At 38.0% G+C, this 22367-nt stretch overlaps 1 protein-coding gene across 1 annotated transcript; it reads right to left on the bottom strand.

The window, feature by feature from the left end:
* Positions 1–1894: 1894 nt before the first annotated feature.
* LOC149070834 (HUWE1-associated protein modifying stress responses) lies at positions 1895–21650 on the bottom strand. The gene is made up of 4 exons (XM_089248514.1): positions 21268–21650; positions 12256–12327; positions 9060–9383; positions 1895–4488 (listed from the first exon to the last, which is right to left on the bottom strand). The coding sequence occupies exons 1-4, from the start codon at positions 21464–21466 to the stop codon at positions 4268–4270; spliced, it is 816 nt and encodes a 271-aa protein (XP_089104640.1). The 5' UTR covers positions 21467–21650; the 3' UTR covers positions 1895–4267.
* Positions 21651–22367: the final 717 nt, after the last annotated feature.

Raw genomic sequence — 22367 nt, 5'->3', positions numbered from 1 at the left:
GAACGAATGATTCTACTTCTTCGACCTGTCGTCTGCTGTTTTTTCAGTGATCCTCTGTTTTGGATGGTTCCTTAAAAAAAAGAACTGAACTTGCCATTTCAACATTCAGTTCAGTTTGCCGGCTTTGCTTACACGGAACCGGACAGAACGAATGATTCTACTTCTTCTACCTGTCGTCTGCTGTTTTTTCAGAATCCCCGTTTTGGACGGTTCCTGAGAGAAAAGAACTCAACTGAATGAAAAATTCTGATCGCTTCATTTTATTCCGCTTTCAGTATCAAAGCGTATAAAAAGGCGTTACTTCGGCCAGAAGCGTACGCAGAGAGTGTGGGGGGGGGGGGGGGAATATTTCTGTAAGAAAATCCAAATATCGAAAGGAAATGTCTTTTATACGTTATTTTAACATATAATGCCTAGGCATTAACAGAAATCGATTAAAATGCTTTCTGAAGGTTGGCAACTCAAAATCTCTTGGGAAGAAAACTTTTATGCCCCCCCCCCTTTCAAAACAGGGCCGTCTTAACGGATGTGCCCACCCGCCCCCTCAGAAAAATGAATAGTTGAATTTTTCAGGTAGGGCCTCAGAAAAATCACTTGGCCCGGGGACGCCATGATGTTCTTAAGACGGCCCTGCTTCAAAGATCAATCCTGCGTACGTCCCTGCTTCTAGGGAAACCAGAGCTTTTAAATTACTGCATGGTTAACCCTTTAAGCGACACAGCAGAAATCCCTCCCTATAAAATGTCATCTTTTTTTTAATGAAGAAGGCTGACTGTCCCCTCCGATTTTCAGGTGTCTAAGGGGCATGGAAGAAAAGTGTTCCATCAAGAAGTTCACTTTACAAAATATCTGGGATTGTCAAGACTAAAATAACAGGCCTTCAAAGAGCCGAAATATATCGCCCATGCCGCTCTAAGGGTTAATGTGTAACTAGGATGATGCCTCCATATATGAGAGGAAATCGAGCCCTGAGGATGAATCCAATTGTTTACACTCTAATACAAGGGTTCTCAAACTGTGCACCGCAGTGGTCCAACCTGTCAGTAACAAAGTTTTCTCGAAAATATTCTTGGTTAAATAGCTCTGGGGAGCCGGCGGAGCTCGCGGATAAGCATAGGAAAGGGGCGCCGCGAGTGTGGAAAAAGTTTGAGAACCCCTGCTTCTCTAATGAAACCTTTAGAAAACGTAGTTTCAGTTAATAGACCACGCTACGCACCACAACAGCGCAATACACCACAATATGCAATGGCCAGATTAACCAAAATACAACAGCACGATTCCTACGCTCACGTGCTTCGACATCTCTCTCACGCGCATCATTCGTCGAACCGCGAATACTTTGTCCCTCCCTGGAGGCACATTTGGGTACTGTATATAGTATCAAAAGTTCATACTCAACGCTTCTAGTGCTAATAGAAAATCCCCACTCAGTCCACCAGCACCAATGAATACTGCATTTCTCCTTGAGACGAAATTAGGAAACAACAAAAATTTTGCTATAACTTGATTTTCTTTTTCTTCCTGGCGGGGTTCAAGAGGTTAACGGTTATCTATAATCTTCTCTTCCTTGCTATTACCTATAATAATCAAGATTCTGCTATCATGTTCTGAAAAACAATCAAACCCTGGTGTTGATTGGGGGGGGGGGGGGTTTCAACTGTACCTCTCATGGGACCTCTCACACACAGAAGTATTTGATTCGCTTCATACAAAAAAAAATTTGCAATAAAACAGTTTGTCTTAACAAGGTTCAGCTGCATTTAGTTATATATTATTAACTTATATTATTAACTATATTATTTAACTTCGCTTCTGTCCATACCCTTGCACCCTCTATTCAAGATTTTCATGCGACACTTCCTTAAAAAATAAAAACAATAAACAGAAATCAATCTAAATATGAATGCATTGCTTTACTAATATCATTTCCTTTTTTTTTCCAGCACAAGAAAAATCTTTTTTATTTAAACCGTGACATTACACAACTGTCTCTTGAGCCAGTTCAAAATCGATAGAGTATTGCTGGAAATATACAAGTACAGTTATTATCGTCATCGCAATTGTTTTTCCTTGCAACAGGGAAAAAAACTAAACAAAAAAAAAATCTGTAAACACACAGATATCAGTAATGTCTATAATCACAGTTCGGTTTTTCGAGGTCAGCACGTAACAAAAAAAAAAATTAATTTTCAGTCAAATTTTTTCTTCCCCTTTGTCTTGATTTGGGGAAAAATGTTTTCACAGAATTTTAAAACTCAATTTCTTAAATATAACTTAACTACTTCAACCAAAACCAATAATAATTGTACACATACACAAATATAAATAAGGTAACAAAACAATTTTTTACACACGATAACAATAATCAATCAACAATAGTTTTCGTAACTTAATTTCTTTTTTTTTAATTTTTGTAGAATTGTGATATCCCATGGGTTTCGGGGGAAAAAAAGAGAAATAAACGAGAATTCAAAAAGACATTTTAAAAAAAATTCGTACGAAATTCAGTCATGAATATCTTTTATATGATTGATGCACAGACTTAATCAAAGACTCTGTTTTTATACAAATGGTTTCTCTAGATTGTACGGCTAACTGTGTGCTGCGATCGAGCAATCTCCATGTATGCCACAACAGATGCTAACTGCTGAAGCTCTGTCCATAAAAACAAATGACCAGCTGATGAAAAATTATCGGGTTATCAGTTCCAAATCAGTGTTTCTAAAAGCAAGCCTTGGGAGGGGAAAACCAAAATAATTCACAAATATAAAGCTTTTGCTTTTTTTCAGTAACTAACAAAATCACAAGAAATTCCAGGGTAAAGGAAGAACGTCAATGCCCATACCAAAAATATAGAGAACTTTGTTTCAACAAACAGGGCAATATTCATGTGAGAAGCTGGAACAAAGACTCAGAAGACTAATCAAGCAGCAGCACCCCCCCCCCCCCCGTCCAAAAAGAACTTGCCAATTCTAGATATGTAATATAGCTACAAACCAGTGCTTTGAAAAATAAATTATGGTAGGATGCAGTAGAAAAGAAATTATGGCAGGATACAGCAAAAAAGAAATTATCATAGGATACAACAGAAAATAAAATTATGACAGGATACACAAAAAAATTGAAATAGGATGCAGCAAAAGAAAAATTACGTAGAATATAGCACACAAAAAATGACAGTAGGATACAAGCAAAACAGAAATTAAAGTAGGAAACGGCAAAAAATAAATTACGGCAAGGTGCAAAAAAGAAATTACATTAGATATATCAAAAAAAAAGTGACAGGATACAGTAAAAAAGTTGTTGCTGCATGATACAGAGGAAAAAATGACAGCAGGATACAGCTAAAAGAAGTAACAGTAAAGTACAGCAAAGAAATTAGGATACGTTAAAAAAATTACGGCAGGATACAAGAAAAAAAGGAAAGGATTATTGGATACAGCAAAAATAAATTATGGTGGGGTACAGCAAAGAAATTACAATAGGATATATATATATGTTTAAAAAAATTACCGCAAAGACTGGATTGAGAGTTATATTGTCTGAACCCGAAATTTGACCGATGGCTGGGAATCAGAGTTCTATCTTCATGATTGCCATGGAAATTACTTGAGCATAAGAAATCCTGTATGCAGATGATTATGAATTTCATAAATAAAGCTTGCCAAAAAATATCGGGGGGGAAAAAAGTAACACAATGACAGAAATTTATATGCACCATTACAACAAAGTGACTGGACTCACTACGGCATTGGAAAAAAAAATTGCTACGAAATTCATCCTTTAACTGCATCAGCACAAAGATTCAAGTATATCGGTATATACACATACAAAATAGCGGTGCAAATTTTTTCCCCATACACGTAGTAAATCACACACGCAAATACAGTTACTAGGGGGAGGCACTGAGCACCGTACATGTCGACATGCAGCTTCTAGGCACATGCACATATCTGCGCAGTTCGAAACAGTTGTTTTTTTTTGTTTTTTTCAATTTATTTAATTTTTTTATTTTGCAATTTAATAATTTGCCTAACGGAAGTTTTAACGATTGATTGCATTGCACTGTTTCACTAGCGCCTCATTCTTAGAAGCAGTCATAAAAAAAAATGTTTTCGTTTGTTTTATTAACATATTCAAATTAATTATATAATTCATTAATATTTATATTATATGTATACATTACTGATAGACGTGCACACAAGAAAAAGGGGAGAATTTCCTCTTCTTTTTTTTTCTTTTTTTTGTCGTCTTCATTGGTTTCAATTCAAATATAATGCATAGATAGTCTACTACGTTTATGCGTCGGCGAGTCCATTATGACATCAGTAGGAGGCGAACGTTTGCGAGAGTCTCCGTGCCTGGTGAATTCCTCGGCTATAAAAGAGCCGAGTTCGCTGTGATTTGTTGCCGTCGGAATGCAGTGACGGGTCCGGTGCATACGTGCATAGCTGGTTGGAGAACCCGTGTTGTGCTGTCTTATTCCAGCTGGAAAGGAAAATATGCATCATAATTTTATATAACACTATAATGCATTTTAACAAACAAAATTATCTACTGTCTACTAGTGCACAAGAAATATTGGATAAACACATAATAAGTTTCATATGCGTTAGATTCGTTTGCACCTGAAACCAAACAGTTCTTCTGGGTGGCTACCACCCCATATCATTGATACATTAAAATGTGACAAACCGAGGAAGTTCCCATGATATTTGATACACTTCATTCTGCAGCAGTTTCCCCTCAACTGATAGACGGGATATCATTGAGATCTTTATTTATGGTTCTAGTTTGCATTTGTGGCTTCAGTATGGTTTACCTTTATTGTTTGCAGAAGTGTTTTATTTTTCATCAGTTGAAGCGCTGTTGAAGTATAATTTCATTCTGCTTCATACATCCATCATCGATACTGTTGCTTGCTTCACAAATGTTTTGCCTGGGGTAGCTTTCATTCTCCCATGAATTACCATAATCACCACCACTGCTTTTGGGTTTTCCTCATGCAATATTCGCCAACTTCTGAAAAATCTCCTCCTCTGTGAATCTGCATCTTCTTGCTATTTCTACAGCAATTGTAAGCATGTGGATATCTTTACTTTGCGGAACAAACAATTTACCAGACAAAATGGCAAAAATACTTGACAACAAAATCTGAGATACCCACTGACCATCATGTGCAGACAAGAATTAATGTTAAAAACAAAAAAAAAGTCTAATAAATGGGGATTACATCATATTAGACGAGCAAAGAGACAATCAGAAGAATTTTGACCATACAAAAATCAGTTGTGACAATGTTGGTAGCATTGTGCAGTAAATGTGTGCTAAAATACAAGATTTGCTCAAAAAGTAATCGACCATAATTTTTTGTGCGCGAGCCAATGAAACTATGAAGACATGGTTTGGTGCATGTATGTAGGCAATCCTAGTGTGCATGCTTGAATTTTTACCTGCCCCTACAGAAGCTGCCAGTCTCCAGCAGACTGTCGATGATTGAGGAAGTGCAAGTCAGTGCATTTTCAAGTCAGTTTTGACAAAATGGCAGGAAAAATTTGAACAATGCTACTGCATTCATCTTGATGGAGCTGCCAATTGTGATGCAGAGAACCTCTTAGTAGTACTCCTTAGTGATGGTTGTGCCATGCCCCTATAGTCAAAGAAGGCTGTCAGAATGGATTGGACATTGCACCTCATCGTCAAGGCTACATCATCAGTTAAAATAGAATGAATTTTTATTTATTGAGTTGGCGCTTGAGTTCAATAACAGAGACGGAGGATGACCAACAGTTTAAAATGAAGCGGGCGGATTTATTTTGAATAGTTTCAAATTTGTCTGTATTGGAGAGAGTATGGCGGTCCCAGATTTCATAGGCATATGAGAGTACAGGAAAAATATAGGTTTGAAAGCAGAGATGTCTGGTGTGAGGGGTGGAGTTTTTAAGGTTTCGACGAAGAAAAAAGAGAGTTTTTAAGGACAATTATGAAAGACGTAATCAACATGGAGGTTCCAAAGGAGGTTGGCAGAAATAACTGCACCCAGATATTTATAACAGGAAACCTTGTTGATTAGAGAATTATTGATAGAGTAAGAAGAATCGAATGGAAGTTTTGCGAGTAAGTTTCATACAAACTGTTTCTGAAGAATTAAGGGGTAATTGCCAAGACGAGCCCCATTCCAAAATAATGCTAAGATTGTTTTGGAGAGATGCTTGGTCGGATTCATTGTGCACTGTTTGGTAGATGATGCAATCGTCCGCAAAGTGAGTCTGATATGGCAATTGGTGGAATTAGGAAGATCGTTTATATAAATAAATAATAATAATGGCGAGAGAGCCGAACCCTGGGGCATGCCAGACTTAACTTGGGGGAGTTCTGGCTCTTGAAGGAGACAAACTGACTACGGTTGGTAAAAAAGGAAAGTTTTCACCCATTTAAGCCGTTGAACACGTAGGCCAAGGTTTTGGAGTTTAAGTAGAAGTTTATTGTGGGGCACCCTGCTACAAGCTTTACAGAAATCCAAGAAAATTATATCTGTTCGGACGTTTTTGTCGATACTGCTTGATAAATCATGTATGAAAATAACTAATTAGGTAGTTACTGATAAAGATGATCAAAATCCGTGTTAATTAGTGGATGGATCCAATGTTAATGTTCCGTTGTCTGCAAGTTCTCTGTGATCCTGCATCTCTCCAGGGTCCTCATTTGGTCAACAATCTCATTTTCGGATGTTGCGGGCCTACCAGAACATGCTTCACTCTCAAAGATTGCCACCACACCAATAAAAGAGTGGTCACTCTTTTATTGGTGTGGTTGCCCAATTCCCCATCTTGAAAGGTCTGTTGAATCTTGAGGATTTTTTTCACTACTACTAAACCAGACATGCACTTCATCCATATTCCTCTGCAGAACTTCTAACGAACTGGCACATGTTGAAATGTGTGTGTGCACGAGTAGTGAACTTTTGTGTAATGTTTTTTATGTGTAGTGCCATCTGCCATCAATTTTTCTAACTATGCATGAAGTATAATGATTGAATAATATACCGTTGTAGGCCTGTTGCTCTGCGGCGAGAGGATTTTTTTCACTTGGTTCATCTTGGTTGAATCACCAAGCTTCATGCAAAATTTAATGCAGAATCATTGTTCAAGTTCTACCTGCTCTTTTGTCAAAAAAAAAAATTTGATGGCACTAACTTACACTTCCTCATTCAACATGGTCTGCTGCAACTGGCAGCTTTTGCAGGCAGGTAAAAATTCAAGTATGAACACACTAGAATAGTCTACATACATGCACCAAACCATGCTTCCCAAGCTTCAATGATTTAAAAAGCCTTTGGTTCATTCTCATTTAACATATGTGAGCAGAAATAGCCTGCAGGACCACGCAGACCCCATCGGTCTTTCTAGTGTTAGCGTTATGGACAATGCTTGGACGGGATCCTGATCACAATTTTGGAAATGGCTGTGTTTGATTCTGCCGAGTATCACAGCACTGTTTACAACATGGTTCTAGTTCTTTTAAAATAAACACAGCCTCAGCCTATCGCAATTGTGGGCAATCTAATACTGTTTTACTACCTTTCAGGCTTGAGTTGTGTCAGAAGCATGTGTGGGAATCTAAAGGTACGTCCACACTCACAGATAAAATTGTACAAGACAGTCGCACAACAAATCAATGTCATAGCTGCCAACTTTTGAAAATGAAAATTCGGGAGATTTTCGCGCACACCCGTATTTTATGCTAAAACCACTCCCTAATAAATACAATAGGGATTTTTCCAAATAAAATAGGGATTTTCCAAATATAAAAGTTAGAGCGTAGGGAATAAAATACCTACTCAAAAACTGAAGTCAAATTAAAATAGGGATTTTACACACATGGAAGTTAAACCCTTGGGAATAAAATTCCTACGCAAAAAACAAGTGAAATTGGAGGCCAAAACTTCAATGATGTAAAAATAAATATTCTGTTCAATCAGAAACGCTGCGAACAAACATTCTGAGCGAATGACCCCAAAATCATCGGAAGATGAAAGAAAACACCGTCAATTTTTGAAGAACACTGACTTTTTGTGACACTTGCTTGATGGTTTTTTTTTTTCATTTCACGAGTGATGATGGCAGTCTTTCCATGACCGATGTTTATGTCCGTAACACAACTTGTACAAAAAGGAAAAGTCGGCCCTCTTCTGGAACGTTTGATGAAAGGAAATTCATCGGAATAAGTATCTTTAAAATTGATTAAATATATTTTTGCTTATCAGTATTCGTGTTTTGTTATATCGCACGTTATAACAAAAGAAATTTTGACAACATGCGCGTGACTATAATCTTCAATTATTATCCAGGACTATTGGCTGCTAAGTCATTTCCCTGCACGATAAGACAAACAACTTTCTTGTTACCATCAGAGGGTTTGTAAAACTTCCTTAAAAAGGGAATTTCCCCATTTACGACGTGTGACGTCATTTCGAAAGGGAAAAAAAAGATGCCCCAAAAGAAATTCCTTAGGGATTGTTTTCATAAGCGGGGATTTTTTTTTAATGAAGTAGGGAATTTTAAGGGACAATTAGGGATTTTTGTGATTTTCGTAAAAATTCGGGAGATTTAAGAACTTTTCGGGATGTCGAGCGATGAAGTTAAAATTCAGGAGATTCCCGAAAAATTCGGGAGACTTGGCAGCTATGCAATGTTCTGCAATTTCTCAAAGACCAGAATTGCAGGTCCATCGTCTCGGATTGGTAGCTTGAGACAAGTTGTGCAACATTTTGTAGTGGATGTGGAGGGATAACAAAGTCGATAGACAATCTTGCGATTTGTTCCAGACTGCCTATGAAAAAAAACCTGTGATTTACGTACAGACAGTGGGGTGATTTTGTCTATGAATGTGAACTCGCTTAACAGAAAATTTTCGACTGCATAAGGGTAAAAACAAAGTAAGTTAAAAGTTCAATGAACATCATGTCAGTAGGGAATTTTGATGATGAAATATACAATTAGTAAAATGGTGTGACATCTGAAAATTACATGAGGTGGAATATGGCAGATCCAACTCACCAGAAAATCCTAGCGCTTCCCTGAAAATATCGAAATTTGGTTCTTCCACTGTATTACCCTTAAACTCATCCGAATCTACAGCCGGGAATCTGTGAGAGTGAGCAATGCGAGACAGCGACCGCACACCATCCAGAGACAGTCTCGGACGTGGTCCAGCCCAGTTCTTCTGAGCTGGCGGCGTGCGACCCGTGAGGTAGGCAATGAGGTCTTCTCTTTGGATGTGCCGCTTTCTCTTTTTGGCCCAGGAAATCAGTTCTTTATTCCTACGTTGTACACCACTCTGGAAGCCCATGTCGTAAAATCTTCTATGAGATTCTGTACTCTCTGAGGGGAGAAAAAAAATCAAGTATTTGTAAATGAACAAAAATGAAACATAGTTGCCAATTTCGGAGGATGAGAATTAGGGAGATTTTCGTACGGCTCCAAATTTTGCACAAAAATTAAATATAAAAGGCATTTTTGTAAAAACAATCTAGGGATTTTCCAATAAAAGTAAAACTGTAGGGATATTTTCCCTTTGCAAAAACGTGACATCATGCAAGCTGATTAGCACCAAGTCTCCAATCATTGCCAACCAGCAGGTTAAATTACCTGTAATTACTACTCTCAAGTCAAATCATGGTGACAAAGAAATCGCCATTAACCCGGAAACATATGGTCAAGTCATCTTGCCAATTTTGGATGTCAACATATGGTTAAGTCATATACAAGTCATTGGCAAGACTTTTTAACAGGGAGATCAGCTCCCCTTTGCACCTCGAAATTGGGAACCACAGAAACCCTTCAGTTGTCCACCACTGTGGTGACGGTGTGATTCGAACCCATGTCCTCGCGATGCGAGTCTATCACTATGTACATTCAAAGGGTGACAGCGAATATGAAAAATCCACAAATTACTCAAACCAGGGTTGGCAAGGTTTTGGACAGTACGGTAAAAACCATGGTAAATACCGTGGTTTTTACCATACTGTCCAAAACCTCCTATTTATAACTAAAAGTGAAAACTTTGCAATTTGATAAAGAGGTAACTTCTATAATCAAATATTAAACTTTATATTACATAAATTATATTATATTATATTATTAATTACATTAAATATAATAAAATTTTTAAATTCAAAACAGTATATGTAAAGGGTTGCATGACTGATATCAGGTTATCAAACAATTGAAACTGAACTGTCTTGAGGTAAGATATTAGATTTATGAAAGCATGAAAGATACAAGAATGGGATAAAAATTTGTTGCATGAAAATTAGAAAAAAGCAACAGATATATGATTTCAGAATGAAATTAAACTTGCGTAATAATCGAGCACTAATAACCAAGCGCAGCTGTGCCTTTTAACATTCGATAACACATAACTAATTTAGCTGCCCTATCTGTGCCAAAATGATTTCTAAGATAACAAAATTTAAAAATATTCTTTCAATTGATGCATAACTTGGGGGACATGAAAATAAAAAAACAATGTGTTAAAGACACTCTTTTGATAAGCCTTCTTCCAGTGTTTTTTGTATTGCTGTCCCCCATATGATAGAATTGTAAATATAGCTTGAATTTATTTGGTAAAATATTAGCTCTTAGCCTCATAAGAACAGCAATTTAAATTTAACAAAAACTTTGGGTCTAGAAGTCTTATCATCATATAGGCATAATCAGTGTTTGTGAAATTGTGTTCTGTTAGTCATGTGTAGGTGCTACATAGTGGCCTCATTTTCTTCAGATATAAAGTTTGGTCTTTAGGCATCTCATTATCTGCTCTTTATATCTGCTTTGATGTAGATAAGATATTTTCCCTAACAAACTTGAGGCAATCACCGATAGACAGCGCCTTCATTTCCAACCCATCTCATTAATGGCAGTAAATTGCAATATAGCGATATGGCCAGAGTTGGTGTTTGGTGAAGTAGCAGTCAATTTATTAGAGTATAGTAACACGACTTCCTTTACAAATTTTTCTACAAGTGAAAAACCTACCACAGATCAGCCTGTTAGGAAGCAATCAAAACCGATTTAAACAAATATTAATGATTACCAAGCCTTAGCTATGTTGCCCATAATAAACTTGTCTTCTAATTCTCAGGATTTGCAGATTAAATAATGACAGCTATAGTGTGTAAGTTATGCAATATGCGTAACTTGCATACCTTATTTATTGCACCCACAGCAAAACAGTACTTTCTATGAGAGACATGAGGATCTGGGGCTATATAGTGGCAGGTGTAGCTACAGCAATGGCTGATCGAATTTTATGCTTTTATTTCTTAATATATTTGACTGTAGACTAATTGATGCTGTAGTAACGGGGAAACCCCAGCAATGAAGCTAACCTTTGTCAATATTTTGAATTTTCCTTGCAAGTTCACGTTTAAAAAACATTGAAACAACAGTCTTCTATAAATATTTTCAGAAGCACCAGAAAAACCTTTGTGAGACTGATTTTTTAAATGTTTATAAAACGTGTGCAACTTATACTTTGTTCCAATACAAGAATTATTACTTCAACAGTGTTTTCCAAAAAATCTGAGAAAGAGATCGCGAATATGAAATCCGTGAACACAAAGGGCCCCCAAGGCGAATATGCCGAAATCTACGACGTATGTCACAGAACAATCAGTGCTACTGCAGAACAATCTGGGATGGAAGGAATTTTAAGAAAAATTTAGAAAACACATTATTATTATGGGGAATTTTACTGCAGAATATTTCCAGTCCAAAACATTCTGCTTTTGGGCAGAGGGCCGACTGTATTTCTGTTAAGAGCAGCAGAACAATGAACAGAAAAAGTTTGAGAAACTACGGTCTAGCACAGCGTCTCCCAAAGTGGATAATATCCCCCCACGGCAATGGAAGGGCCCCAAAGCAGAATGTTTTGCATTGTTCTGCAACAAACCCTGCTGAATGGAAATGTTCTGTACATTAAAAACCACCACAATAGTGTTTTCTACACTTTTCCTTAAAATTTTTCCAGATTGTTCTGCAGTAGCACAGATTGTTCCGAGATATACGTTGCACATTTCGGCATATTCTGCATTGGGGTGGAAGGGTTTGAGGAGGAGGGGGTAAAAGTTTTTTGGGATTTAGCATAGGATCCTGAGTTGGCTTTTTAGTCGGGGCGATGAGAAGAAAAAATATATATTATGAAGAAGGGGGAGGGGAACAAAAATTTTAAGAAACTAAAAAATAAACTTACCTTTATATAATGCGGTTACATTCGCTGCAGCATTTTGAAAAGGCACCCATAATGATATGCCGAGCTGTCGATCTAATTAAAAGAAATTTAAAAAAAAACTTTAATAAAGCTCGCACAAAAAATCTAATATTATATGATTATACAGAGTAATCATGTATTTACAAAATATTACATACATTGAAAATAAAGAGCTGGAGGGTATGAGGTTGATCGAAAAATTAGATAGGGTAGAGTCAAAACAGTGGTTCTCTCAAAACGTACATCAGACATTGACATGCGACCGTACTGGATAATTAATAGAATGAAAATTATGTTAGAATATTATGTTAATGAACAAACAATTGATTTATTTATTTCTGTTTTTGGTACCTGGCAACACACTATTAGTCAAGCACAGTAAAAACTCGTTAAGTCGTCACTCCAGTTAAATAGTCATTTTTCTTCAGACCCTTCCAGCTCTCATAGACCACAATGTTTTTAAAACCTCGTTTACTCGTCGCTAATTTCGGTTAAGTCGTCACTATGAAAAAGTTTGAGAAAGTGGAACAGACTATTTTTATGGCTCTCATTAAAAAAAGAACTTGGTAACAGCATTGCCGTATGCTTAAAAGTCACCATAAAATCCTATATACCCAAACGGAACAGTTTAAGTAACGAAAGTTACGCTGGGCAAGTTTATTTGCCGACTAAGGTTTTTGGAACGTTGGGGACTGTTCACGTTAGATCTCATTTCTGCATGGGCTCCATTGGAGAAACTGGACAAACCGTCAGACACCCAAGCTCTGTTGCAAGAAGCAACGTAAGCCCTCCCGGGGGGGGGGGGGGGGCATCTCCAGCAAAACCAAAATTTATTGATACGTCAAAGATTACATACAGTGCAAGGAAATCAAAAATTATGTAAATCGAAGAATCAAATTAATCAAGTTAAAGTCAAAGTGCAACGGGCTCGGATAATAAATAATCATAGAAAGCATTGGCTCTACTAATTTAGGGCTTGAAATTTAAACAAAATATCTTTTTTTGAAAAAAAATTTGACATTCTTTCCCAAGTTGAGGTCTTCTGTTTACTTTTCCCTGCCCAGGGCCCCCCTCGACCAAGTCAAAAGTGTTCGAGATTACTCTGTAGTTGTATTATGAACTACTGATGAAGAATTCAAACACTAAAATTAAATTTGACGTACATGTAATATTAATGTGCAATAGAGAGTTCTGTTATGAAGAAAAGCTACTTATTCAAACAGTTGCTCCGTTAGTCTAAATTAAAAATTACTAGCATAAATCAAAGTGTACCAGTACATTTTACCACAATAAGTAATAAGAGATTTAAAAAAAAGGTAAAAAGCGCTGTTATTTTTTCTTTTGCAATCTATAAATTTTATACCTTTCTCTTCAATGATTTTTGGAAAATCTTTGGCAATCTTACAGCTGCCTCCTGATCGGCAGAGGCTTGATCGCCAGTGATTTTTACATTGTGTAATCTGAATCATTTCTGAAAACCTATGGAACCAACCTTTACTTGCATAAAATTCTGATGAATCACCAGCCCTTTATAGACGAGTTAAAAGTTTTCTCTTTTTCCGTTACAATATTACAATCAAGTGGAATACCTTTTTTTGTAGCAGTCTTGTACCAACAAAGAAAACAGCATTTTTTTTTTTTTTTTGTACGAGAAACACATGGATCTCGTAGGCGATGCAAAGTTTTCGCTGTCACAGGTGCAGCTACAGCCACAGCTGATCAAATATTAGATTCCTTTTGCTTGATATATCTCACCGCAGATTCATTGATTTCATAATGGCGGGCCACGGCAGCAATTGACTTACTTTCGCCAAGCATAGTCAATATATCTAATTTTTCTTGTAAAGTTTTCACTTTTTTTTGTCTTTACGAAGCATTGAGTAGCACTAGAAAAAAGAGCCATCCTAAATGCACAAAACTCAAATTTTATAAACACAACATGCGAATATCGATTCCGGAGCTTTGCCGAAAAAGAAAATTTCCAATAAAGGAAAAAAAACCTCGAATATGGAAACCGCAAAAAGAAGGGGCAGACTGTAATTACTTGATTAGCTGAACATAACTATTGTCCAGGATGCTGATTCCAAATGGTAATGTTGGTATTGTTTGTACATGTTGATACATGTGAAGAAAGCCAATATAACTGATAATTCTATTTTGAACGTTCATTTCTTCTTCACACTTGTTTTAATTAAATTCTTATTGCAAAATATGAGTAGTGAACGTATCATGTACAGGTAAAAATAATTAATTAGTTTAATGAAGAGAAGAGAAAGGTTACAAATTTTTGTATATTAGACTTTCCAACTTTATTTGGGAATTATGCGTAATCGCTGGTAAAAGTGATAAATGTAGTGAAATTTAATGAAACTTTCTTCATAGAGACGATTGATGATTATGCATAACTGTGTATCACACAGTAGCATTTATGGGAACCGATTGGGGCAGAATCCAAACATCGTATAAATGTGAAAGTCATATAAACGAGGTTCTGCTGTATATCGTACCTTCCCAATAATAGCGAACAACCCCCCCCCCCCCCCCTGTTAACAGTAAACCAGACATGCACCTCGTCCATATTCCTCTGCGAAACTTCTAACGAACTGGTACATGTTGGAATCCGTGCATGTAATGAACCTTCAGTGAAGTTTGTTTCTGAGTGATGTTTGTTATGTTATTCATCAATTTTTTCAACTAAGCGTGAAATGTAACAATTGAACAATGTACTATTGTAGGTCCGGTTGCTCTCTGCGGCGAGAGACTTTTTAAAGGGGGGGAATTAGCTCACATTTGTGTCTCGAAGTTGGGAGAGAACCACGGAAAACCAACTTCAGCCGACCACCACTGTGGCAATGGTGGGATTCGAACCTGGGTCCTCATGATGCGAGTCCGTCACTATGACCACTGGACTACCACAGTGGCAGTATTCAACTTTACTGTGTTTTGATCAAATACGCTGACAAACTATAGGTGGAGATAGACTGAAAAGACTGGGGGGGGGGGGGACATATGATGATGATGTCAATTCATATATATGCAAGAACATTAGATCAGTCGGCTTTACCTTTGATGCTGCCTCTCCCCCCCCCCCCCATATCTCTGCTCATGTCACAGTTCTACGATTTTATACTCATATTTTTTAATTTCACACTAATTAGAGTATGTTAGAATAAAAGCAAGTTAATTTTATACGTACACGACGCATTTAATTTTGGTAATTTCAGTTTTTTTTATCAGTAGTTCATGGTAGTCTGGGTGCAGGGCCGTCATTACAACTTTTTTTCCTCGGGGGGGGGGGGAGAAGGGGCAAAGCACATGTACTCAATGTGTGTGTATATATATATATATATTTGTATATATATACCATTTTTAGTGTATTTTCCAAAGCCGGGGGGGGGGAGCAACTGGGTGTATCATGTAGTTCATGGTACAAATATGAGGTAATCTCGAACTCAGAGACAAATTATGACTTGAGGTCTCTGGGCAGGCAAAGCAGACATTAGAGAGTCTTCTCAACTCGAGGAAAAATTAAGTCCAGCTCAAACAGTCCCTAACCAAGAACTTGTCTTTTTAGTCGAAAAACGTACTTCCTCAGTGTCACTTTCGTATTTTAAGCTGTTCCGTTTGGGTATATAAGGCTTTTATGGTCACTTTCAAGCATGTCACAGTGTTGTTTTATCAAGCTTTATTCTTCAAAAGAAACCGTAGAAATCACCTGTTCCTCTTTTTCAAACTTTTCCCACAGTATGACCGAAATTAGCAATCAGTAACTGAGCATTTGATAACATTGTTATCTCTGAAAGCTTTACGAGACCGAAGAAAAATTACGACTTATCAGGGGAATGACTTACCAAGGTTTTATTGTATTTTTTTTATGATTTCGAATCTGAAATTGATTTTCTTTCCACAAGCTCTAATTTTTTTTTGCAGTTTCACATTATATACTGTAACATGACCAAATGTCTTGACTAACGACTTTCGCTAGCTTAGTTGTTGTAGACTAGTGATACTACTATACCGATTCACTAGTGTGTGTCAATTTATCAGTCTGTAGTCGACAGTTTTATAAATTTACTCCTGTGACTAGACTAGAGGGTAGCACTTTTCTATAACGAGGGTGTGGCATCAGGAAGACAGCCACAGTACACTTCAGTTTCAGATGCGATAAGGACATGTCATATTCTTCTGACATGTCCATTCTGGGCAAAAGAAAAACTAAAGACTCCCATGGAATTCCCATGGTTTGGCAGGAACCCACAGATCACGTAACTGACAGCTATTTCAGTGGCGTTTGTGGTCAGAACATAATAACTCCAAAAACTCCAAATCACATTTTCGAGATATAAGTATTTTCATTACCATTTAAAAATCAAAAATAAAACATACATACAAATAATCAGCATGTTTTTTAGGCGTACGCACATATTTGTGCATTTATCTCACTTCTAATTGGTTGTAATTGGCAAGACTTACTTTCAGATCAAAAAGCCATTTTTTGGAGATATCATGTTCTGACCAAACACCACAGATTTTTGCCTGGTCAACACAAAGGGTGTAGGCGAGAAAAATCGGCACAGGATCTCCTACCATGCCCGTCATTTAGGGGGGCCGTTGCCCCCCCTCCCCCGGCTTTTGAAAATACACTACAAATGGTATATATATATATGCGTACCTTTAGTACATGCTCTTTGTCCCCCCCCCCTGGAAAAAGTTGAAATGACGGTCCTGTCTCCTACCCTGATATTGCATCCGCTAATCAACTGATTCCACAGTCTGAGCAACTCTCAATTCCTGTGTTTAATGGTTTTGGCTCATCTGAAGATTAAGACACTGAGCAACATCAGCAAATGTGCTGTGTTTGTGATATCCAACTTCCAGAAATGGTTTCAACATCTCAAGACTCTACATCCTCCGATAGCGAGAATTCATCAACTCCCTCAGCAGTTTAGTCACAGAATTGAATGACCTAGTGCAGGATATGGCGCTCTCTAAAACAGCAGCTAAGGTACAGTAAAACCCCCCTCTTTTGCGGACACTCGTGGAACCAAAAAACATTTGACCGTAAAAGACGGGGTGACCGCATCAGGGAGGGGGGTTCCTGTTGAAACTGCAAAATACATTATTAACAATAACTGAAATGGTTTTTTGTTTGTGAATAAACATATGTTATATTGTCAGAATTTCGCTCAAATTCATGAAAGTATATAGTTGTTGCACAAATACAAAATTAAAAGAAACATTATACAGAGTTTACATACAGAATTTACATCTTTCGGAGAATTGATCAATCGATGTTTTTGCGGAGTATTCTAACTCTTTCTCAAACAACATTGGTCACATGCGGTGCGTTGGCCTCCCCTTGTATCATATCCTGAAATATCCCTATATTTTTGGCAATTTTCTATATTCTTCACACACTTCATCATCAGCACCGCACAATTTCTTAAATGCAATTCATAAGGCATGTGAAAATGATCCAACTAACCATTTGAAGCTTTTGAAGTGGATGAGTACCAGTTCTTCTGCAGCTCTCACCACAGAGAGCAACAGGTCTTCAACGGTACACTTATTCAATCATTACACTTCTCACTCATACATAGTTAGAAAACTGATGGCAGATGGCAACACTACACATAACAAGCATTACATAGAAACAAACTTTGCGGTAGGTTCATAATCGTTGCCAGTATACAAGTCAGTGTCCAGCCTAAGCCAACGATCATGGGACTCGCCCTTACCACAAGATCGGTTGATTCACAGTGACTAAATTCACGGTGAAGAAATCAATGTGGTCGTCTTCCTCATTTTGCCGAGACCACTCTCTTCACAATGAAAACAACAGTGGTAATCCTCCCGCCTACCTTGCTTCATAAGGTCCTGACACTAAGTCTCCTAATGAACCCACGATAGCTGGAGAACTGTAGAATTCTTAAAATTGATGGACTTCTGTGATCAATAGACCGATAAAGAAGTGCAGTGACGAACTTACCTGGATTTATTGGTGAGAGAATTTTGTTTGGTCACGAGCGGTATTATTTTCCTTGTGAATCTTTAGAATGAATTCTTAACGTGAAAGATTTGTTTGAATTATTTTATGAAAATCTGATCAGAAATGACTTTAACAAGAAAAAAAGATATTTTTTTAGTCGGTAGTTTATAAACTTAATACAAACATACGATCTTTCGTGAAAAATTATATTTCTTTTCACATTGGTATTTATCAATTGGGATGCAAAAATAAAACCTGGGGATTGTACTGCATGGTACACCACAATCTTGATTGGTTTGTGTACCCAAGCTCAAATCCAGAACGAAGGGGGTGGCCATCATCTCCTTCCAAGAGACAAATAATATGAGGGAAAATTTGTCTCCCCTATAAAATACAAGAGATATGCGATGAGTAAAGAATAAAGCAGGGTAAGAGTAAGATGCAATAAATTGATTCTCCGACACATCGCCCTAGATCTGCTCCATTCACAGCTGAAGGTGTCTACCTCGGCTTCATTCGCAGCTGAAGATATGTCTCAGCTCATTTGCAGCTGAAGATATGTCTCAGCTCATTTGCAGCTGAAGATATGTCTCAGCTCATTTACAGCTGAAGATATCTTCCTCAGCTTCATTTGGAGCTGCAGATATTTGTCTCACCTCATTCGCAGCTGAATGTGTCTGCCTCGACTCAATTCGCAGATGCCTGCCCCAATTCAATTTGCAGCTGAAGATATCTGCCTCATCTTCATTTGGAGCTATACATATCTGCCTCAGCTTCATTTGGGGCTGCAGATATCTGTCTCACCTCATTTGCAGCTGAAGGTGTCTGTCTCGACTCAATTTGAAGCTGAAGATATCTGCATCAGGAACAGTTTTGGTATAATCCGCACTTTCCTTGGTGACTTTTTCCTGATAATAAGTTGGCTGACATAATGTCGTTGGATTTCAGTATCTCTTGTTTTTTCTATCCAGGTGTCCCAAAGCCGGATGTTTTGCGTTGTTCTGCAACGAGCCCACGGCTGAGTGGAAATGTTCTATAGTAAGAATATCCGTAATAGTGTTTTTTAAACTTTTTCTTAAAATTCTTCAAAATTGTTCTGCAGAGGCACTGATTGTTCTGTAACGTGTGTAGACATAAGTTTATAAGACATGCTTCATAGATTTCTGCATTATCTGCTTTAGGGGACGAGGTGTCGCTAGTTCTGTGGGGTTTACTAACAGGTCCCTCCTAGATTTGTTCGACCGTGTCTTTTGAAATTTGAAACAGCTGTTACATTTTGACACTTTTTTTCAACGCTTCAGTTGCCATGGATTATTTCCTCTCCCATTGTCAGGTTATATGGTTACAGTGTTGGATTATTTAGTTTCAGATATCATTGCCTCTCAGGTTGTACCTTTAAAATATTCCAGTTTTTTTACTTTTTTGCATATTAGCCTTTATATCTTGAGTTTTAATCCCATGTGTTTTTATTGACAGATCCAGAGACTTTTTATGCCTTAATCAGTTTATTATTCAAGAGAAAGTCCTATTGTTTTACGCAGATAATATTATACATCAGGCCCAAAAGCAGAATGTTTTGCGATGTTCTGCAACAAGCCCTCGACTTACTGAAAATGTTCTGCGGTAAAAATTTGCATATACATAATAGCGTTTTTCTGCACTATTCTTAAAATTCTTCCAGATTGTTCTGCAACAGCACTGGTTGTTCTGTGACGTACGTCGCACATTCTGCTTTGGGGACATCAGGAAAGCCATTGTTTATTTAAAAGAGTTTGGATATATATATACGTTATGGTGTTTCATCTAGAAAGTAATACAGTCGAATCCCGTTTTAACGAATACCGTTATAGCGAAAATCTCGTTTTAACGAACACTTTTTTAATCCCCCGAATAAGTTTACATATGAACAATGCTAGGTAACCCGGAATTCCTTTATAACGAAATTTTGTTTTAACGAAGTGATTCCTCCGGTCTCTTGGCGTTCGCTACAACGGGATTCGACTGTATTATTATGCTTGTTGGTTTTCGTAATTGTTATGTTTTCCATGTTGGTGTTTTTTTTCCGTTGAAGTGTTTTTCCAGTATTGGTAGCATCAGTTATGGCCTTGGCAACTTTTTGTCAAACCACCATCGGACTTGTTTGGGGGCTGAAAAAAAAAAAAAATCTCCAAAAAAAGTAGTCAAGTGACAGATTATACCAAAGCTGTTTCCTGCCTTGGCTTCCGTTGGAGCTGCAGGTATGTCTCAGCTCATTCACAGCTTTAGGTGCCTGCCTCTGCTCCATTCCAAGCTGAAGATGCCTACCTTAGCTTCATTCGTAACTGAAAATGTGGCTGCCTCAACTCAACTTGCCCCCTGAAGATGCCTGCCTCTGTTCCATTCCAAACCGAAGATGTCTACCTCGGTTTCATTTAGAGCTGCTGTCTTAGCTCATCCGCAGCTAAAGATGTCTACCTCAGCTTCATTCGCGGCTGAAATTGCCTGCCTTTACTCCATTCACAGCTGTAGAAATCTGCCTTCGCTACATCCTAAGCTGACGATGCCTACCTACGTTCCAGCACCTACGTGCAGATACAAAATCTTGCGAGCTCACATCCACAACAGCCACAAGCATGGCCCCCACATCCTGAAGCAGGGCGCCTAGGCTGGGATCTTTCACAGGGGGCCCCCTTTATGATGAATTTATAGCGTGAAAAAACAAAAAAATGATTAAAATCCTCCTGGGGCCCCAGGGCTGGAGCCTTGTCAGCCCACCCCTTGTGGGGGGGCCTCAAACATATGCATGCTGTCTTTGTCCGAACTGAGTGCCATGGATCACCTACTCTCTTTCCCCCCCCCCCCATATTTTTGTGTAATACATCATTATAATACCAATACATTTCAAATTATGAAATGTGAAGAAAGCATGGTCTCAAGAAAGAGAGAGAGAGGGGAAAACAACAACACGATGATGACTGGGGCCGATCTCACGCGACAATCAATCAATCAATCAATCTGGTACTTGCCTTTGTACAACTGCGCAATGCCCGTAGCGGCGCTCTGGAATAAATGCCATAACTTCTGGACGCATAGATCTTTGTCGTTTTGAAATCCTACGTCCATGTCTGGAGTCTTTTCCGCCTCGTCTACGCATTGCTGCTCCCAATTGGACAACCTCAACCACGGCTCGATCTCGTCTGCTCGGGAAGATAGCTCATCATCCATTGTTTAATTGATAAATTAGTTGTTGTTGTTGTTTGGTGAATTTATTTTAATTTTCTGCTTCTATATAATAGTATTTGAAAAGAAAAAAAAAATCTCTAATAATTTACACGATGCTTGTAATGGATGCGAGCTTCGAATAGCCCTTTAGCCCAACCCATAACTATGGGATAAGCATTTTTTTTATATATATGTGGTTGTTTGCTTTGTTGTTGTTGTAGTTGTTGTTTTTTTATTTCTGTCTCACACAGGATGATCGGTCGAAATGATGATATAATTAATAATAATGAGTTATATTCGGATCATTATCAGAAAAAAATGTTTTGAAACTATCTAAAAAAAAATTTTATGAGTAAAATTTGAAATATTGTTGAAAGGAATGTTTTCTGAGATCAAACTGGCAGTTCTGGTGAAAACAAACAAAAAGCCGTGACCATACTTAAAGCCGGGTTTTCCTAGGCGCAGGTTTCCTGTGCCGCGCGCAACGTGATTCACCCAGCGCGACACGCCGTTCACTCACCAGTAAGAAAAGCAGCATGACTGTTTTCCTACAGAGCGCAATACGCCTGACGACAGCGCTGTACGTCGGGCGTGATTGGCCGACTGCTTCTGGAGGAGTCAAATGCGTCGTGCGCCGCGGTTTTGCCGATATTCTCTTCACTCTTGTGCGTGTTTTCTTTTCCTTCCCTTCAAACCGGAGCATGCAGACGACAGAGTAGCTGATGCCGAAGCCATATACTTTATATAGCCGACCTGATCTGATGCGCCTCGCTAGGAAAACACAAACGCGTAGCGTGATTATGTAACACGTTTCTGTCGACGCGAAATAGTCTAATTCGGTTCACGCTGCGCAACAAACCTATTCCTAGGAAAACCCGGCTTTATGGTGGAAAATACGGTATTT

This window comes from Pholcus phalangioides, unplaced genomic scaffold, assembly GCF_987345545.1.
Source record: "Pholcus phalangioides strain wild (caught in Gottingen) unplaced genomic scaffold, Ppha-v1.0 ptg000020l_1, whole genome shotgun sequence".
Lineage (NCBI taxonomy): Eukaryota > Metazoa > Arthropoda > Arachnida > Araneae > Pholcidae > Pholcus > Pholcus phalangioides.
The sequence above is the reverse complement of the archived record's forward strand: the minus strand, read 5'-3'. Positions and strand labels throughout refer to the sequence as shown.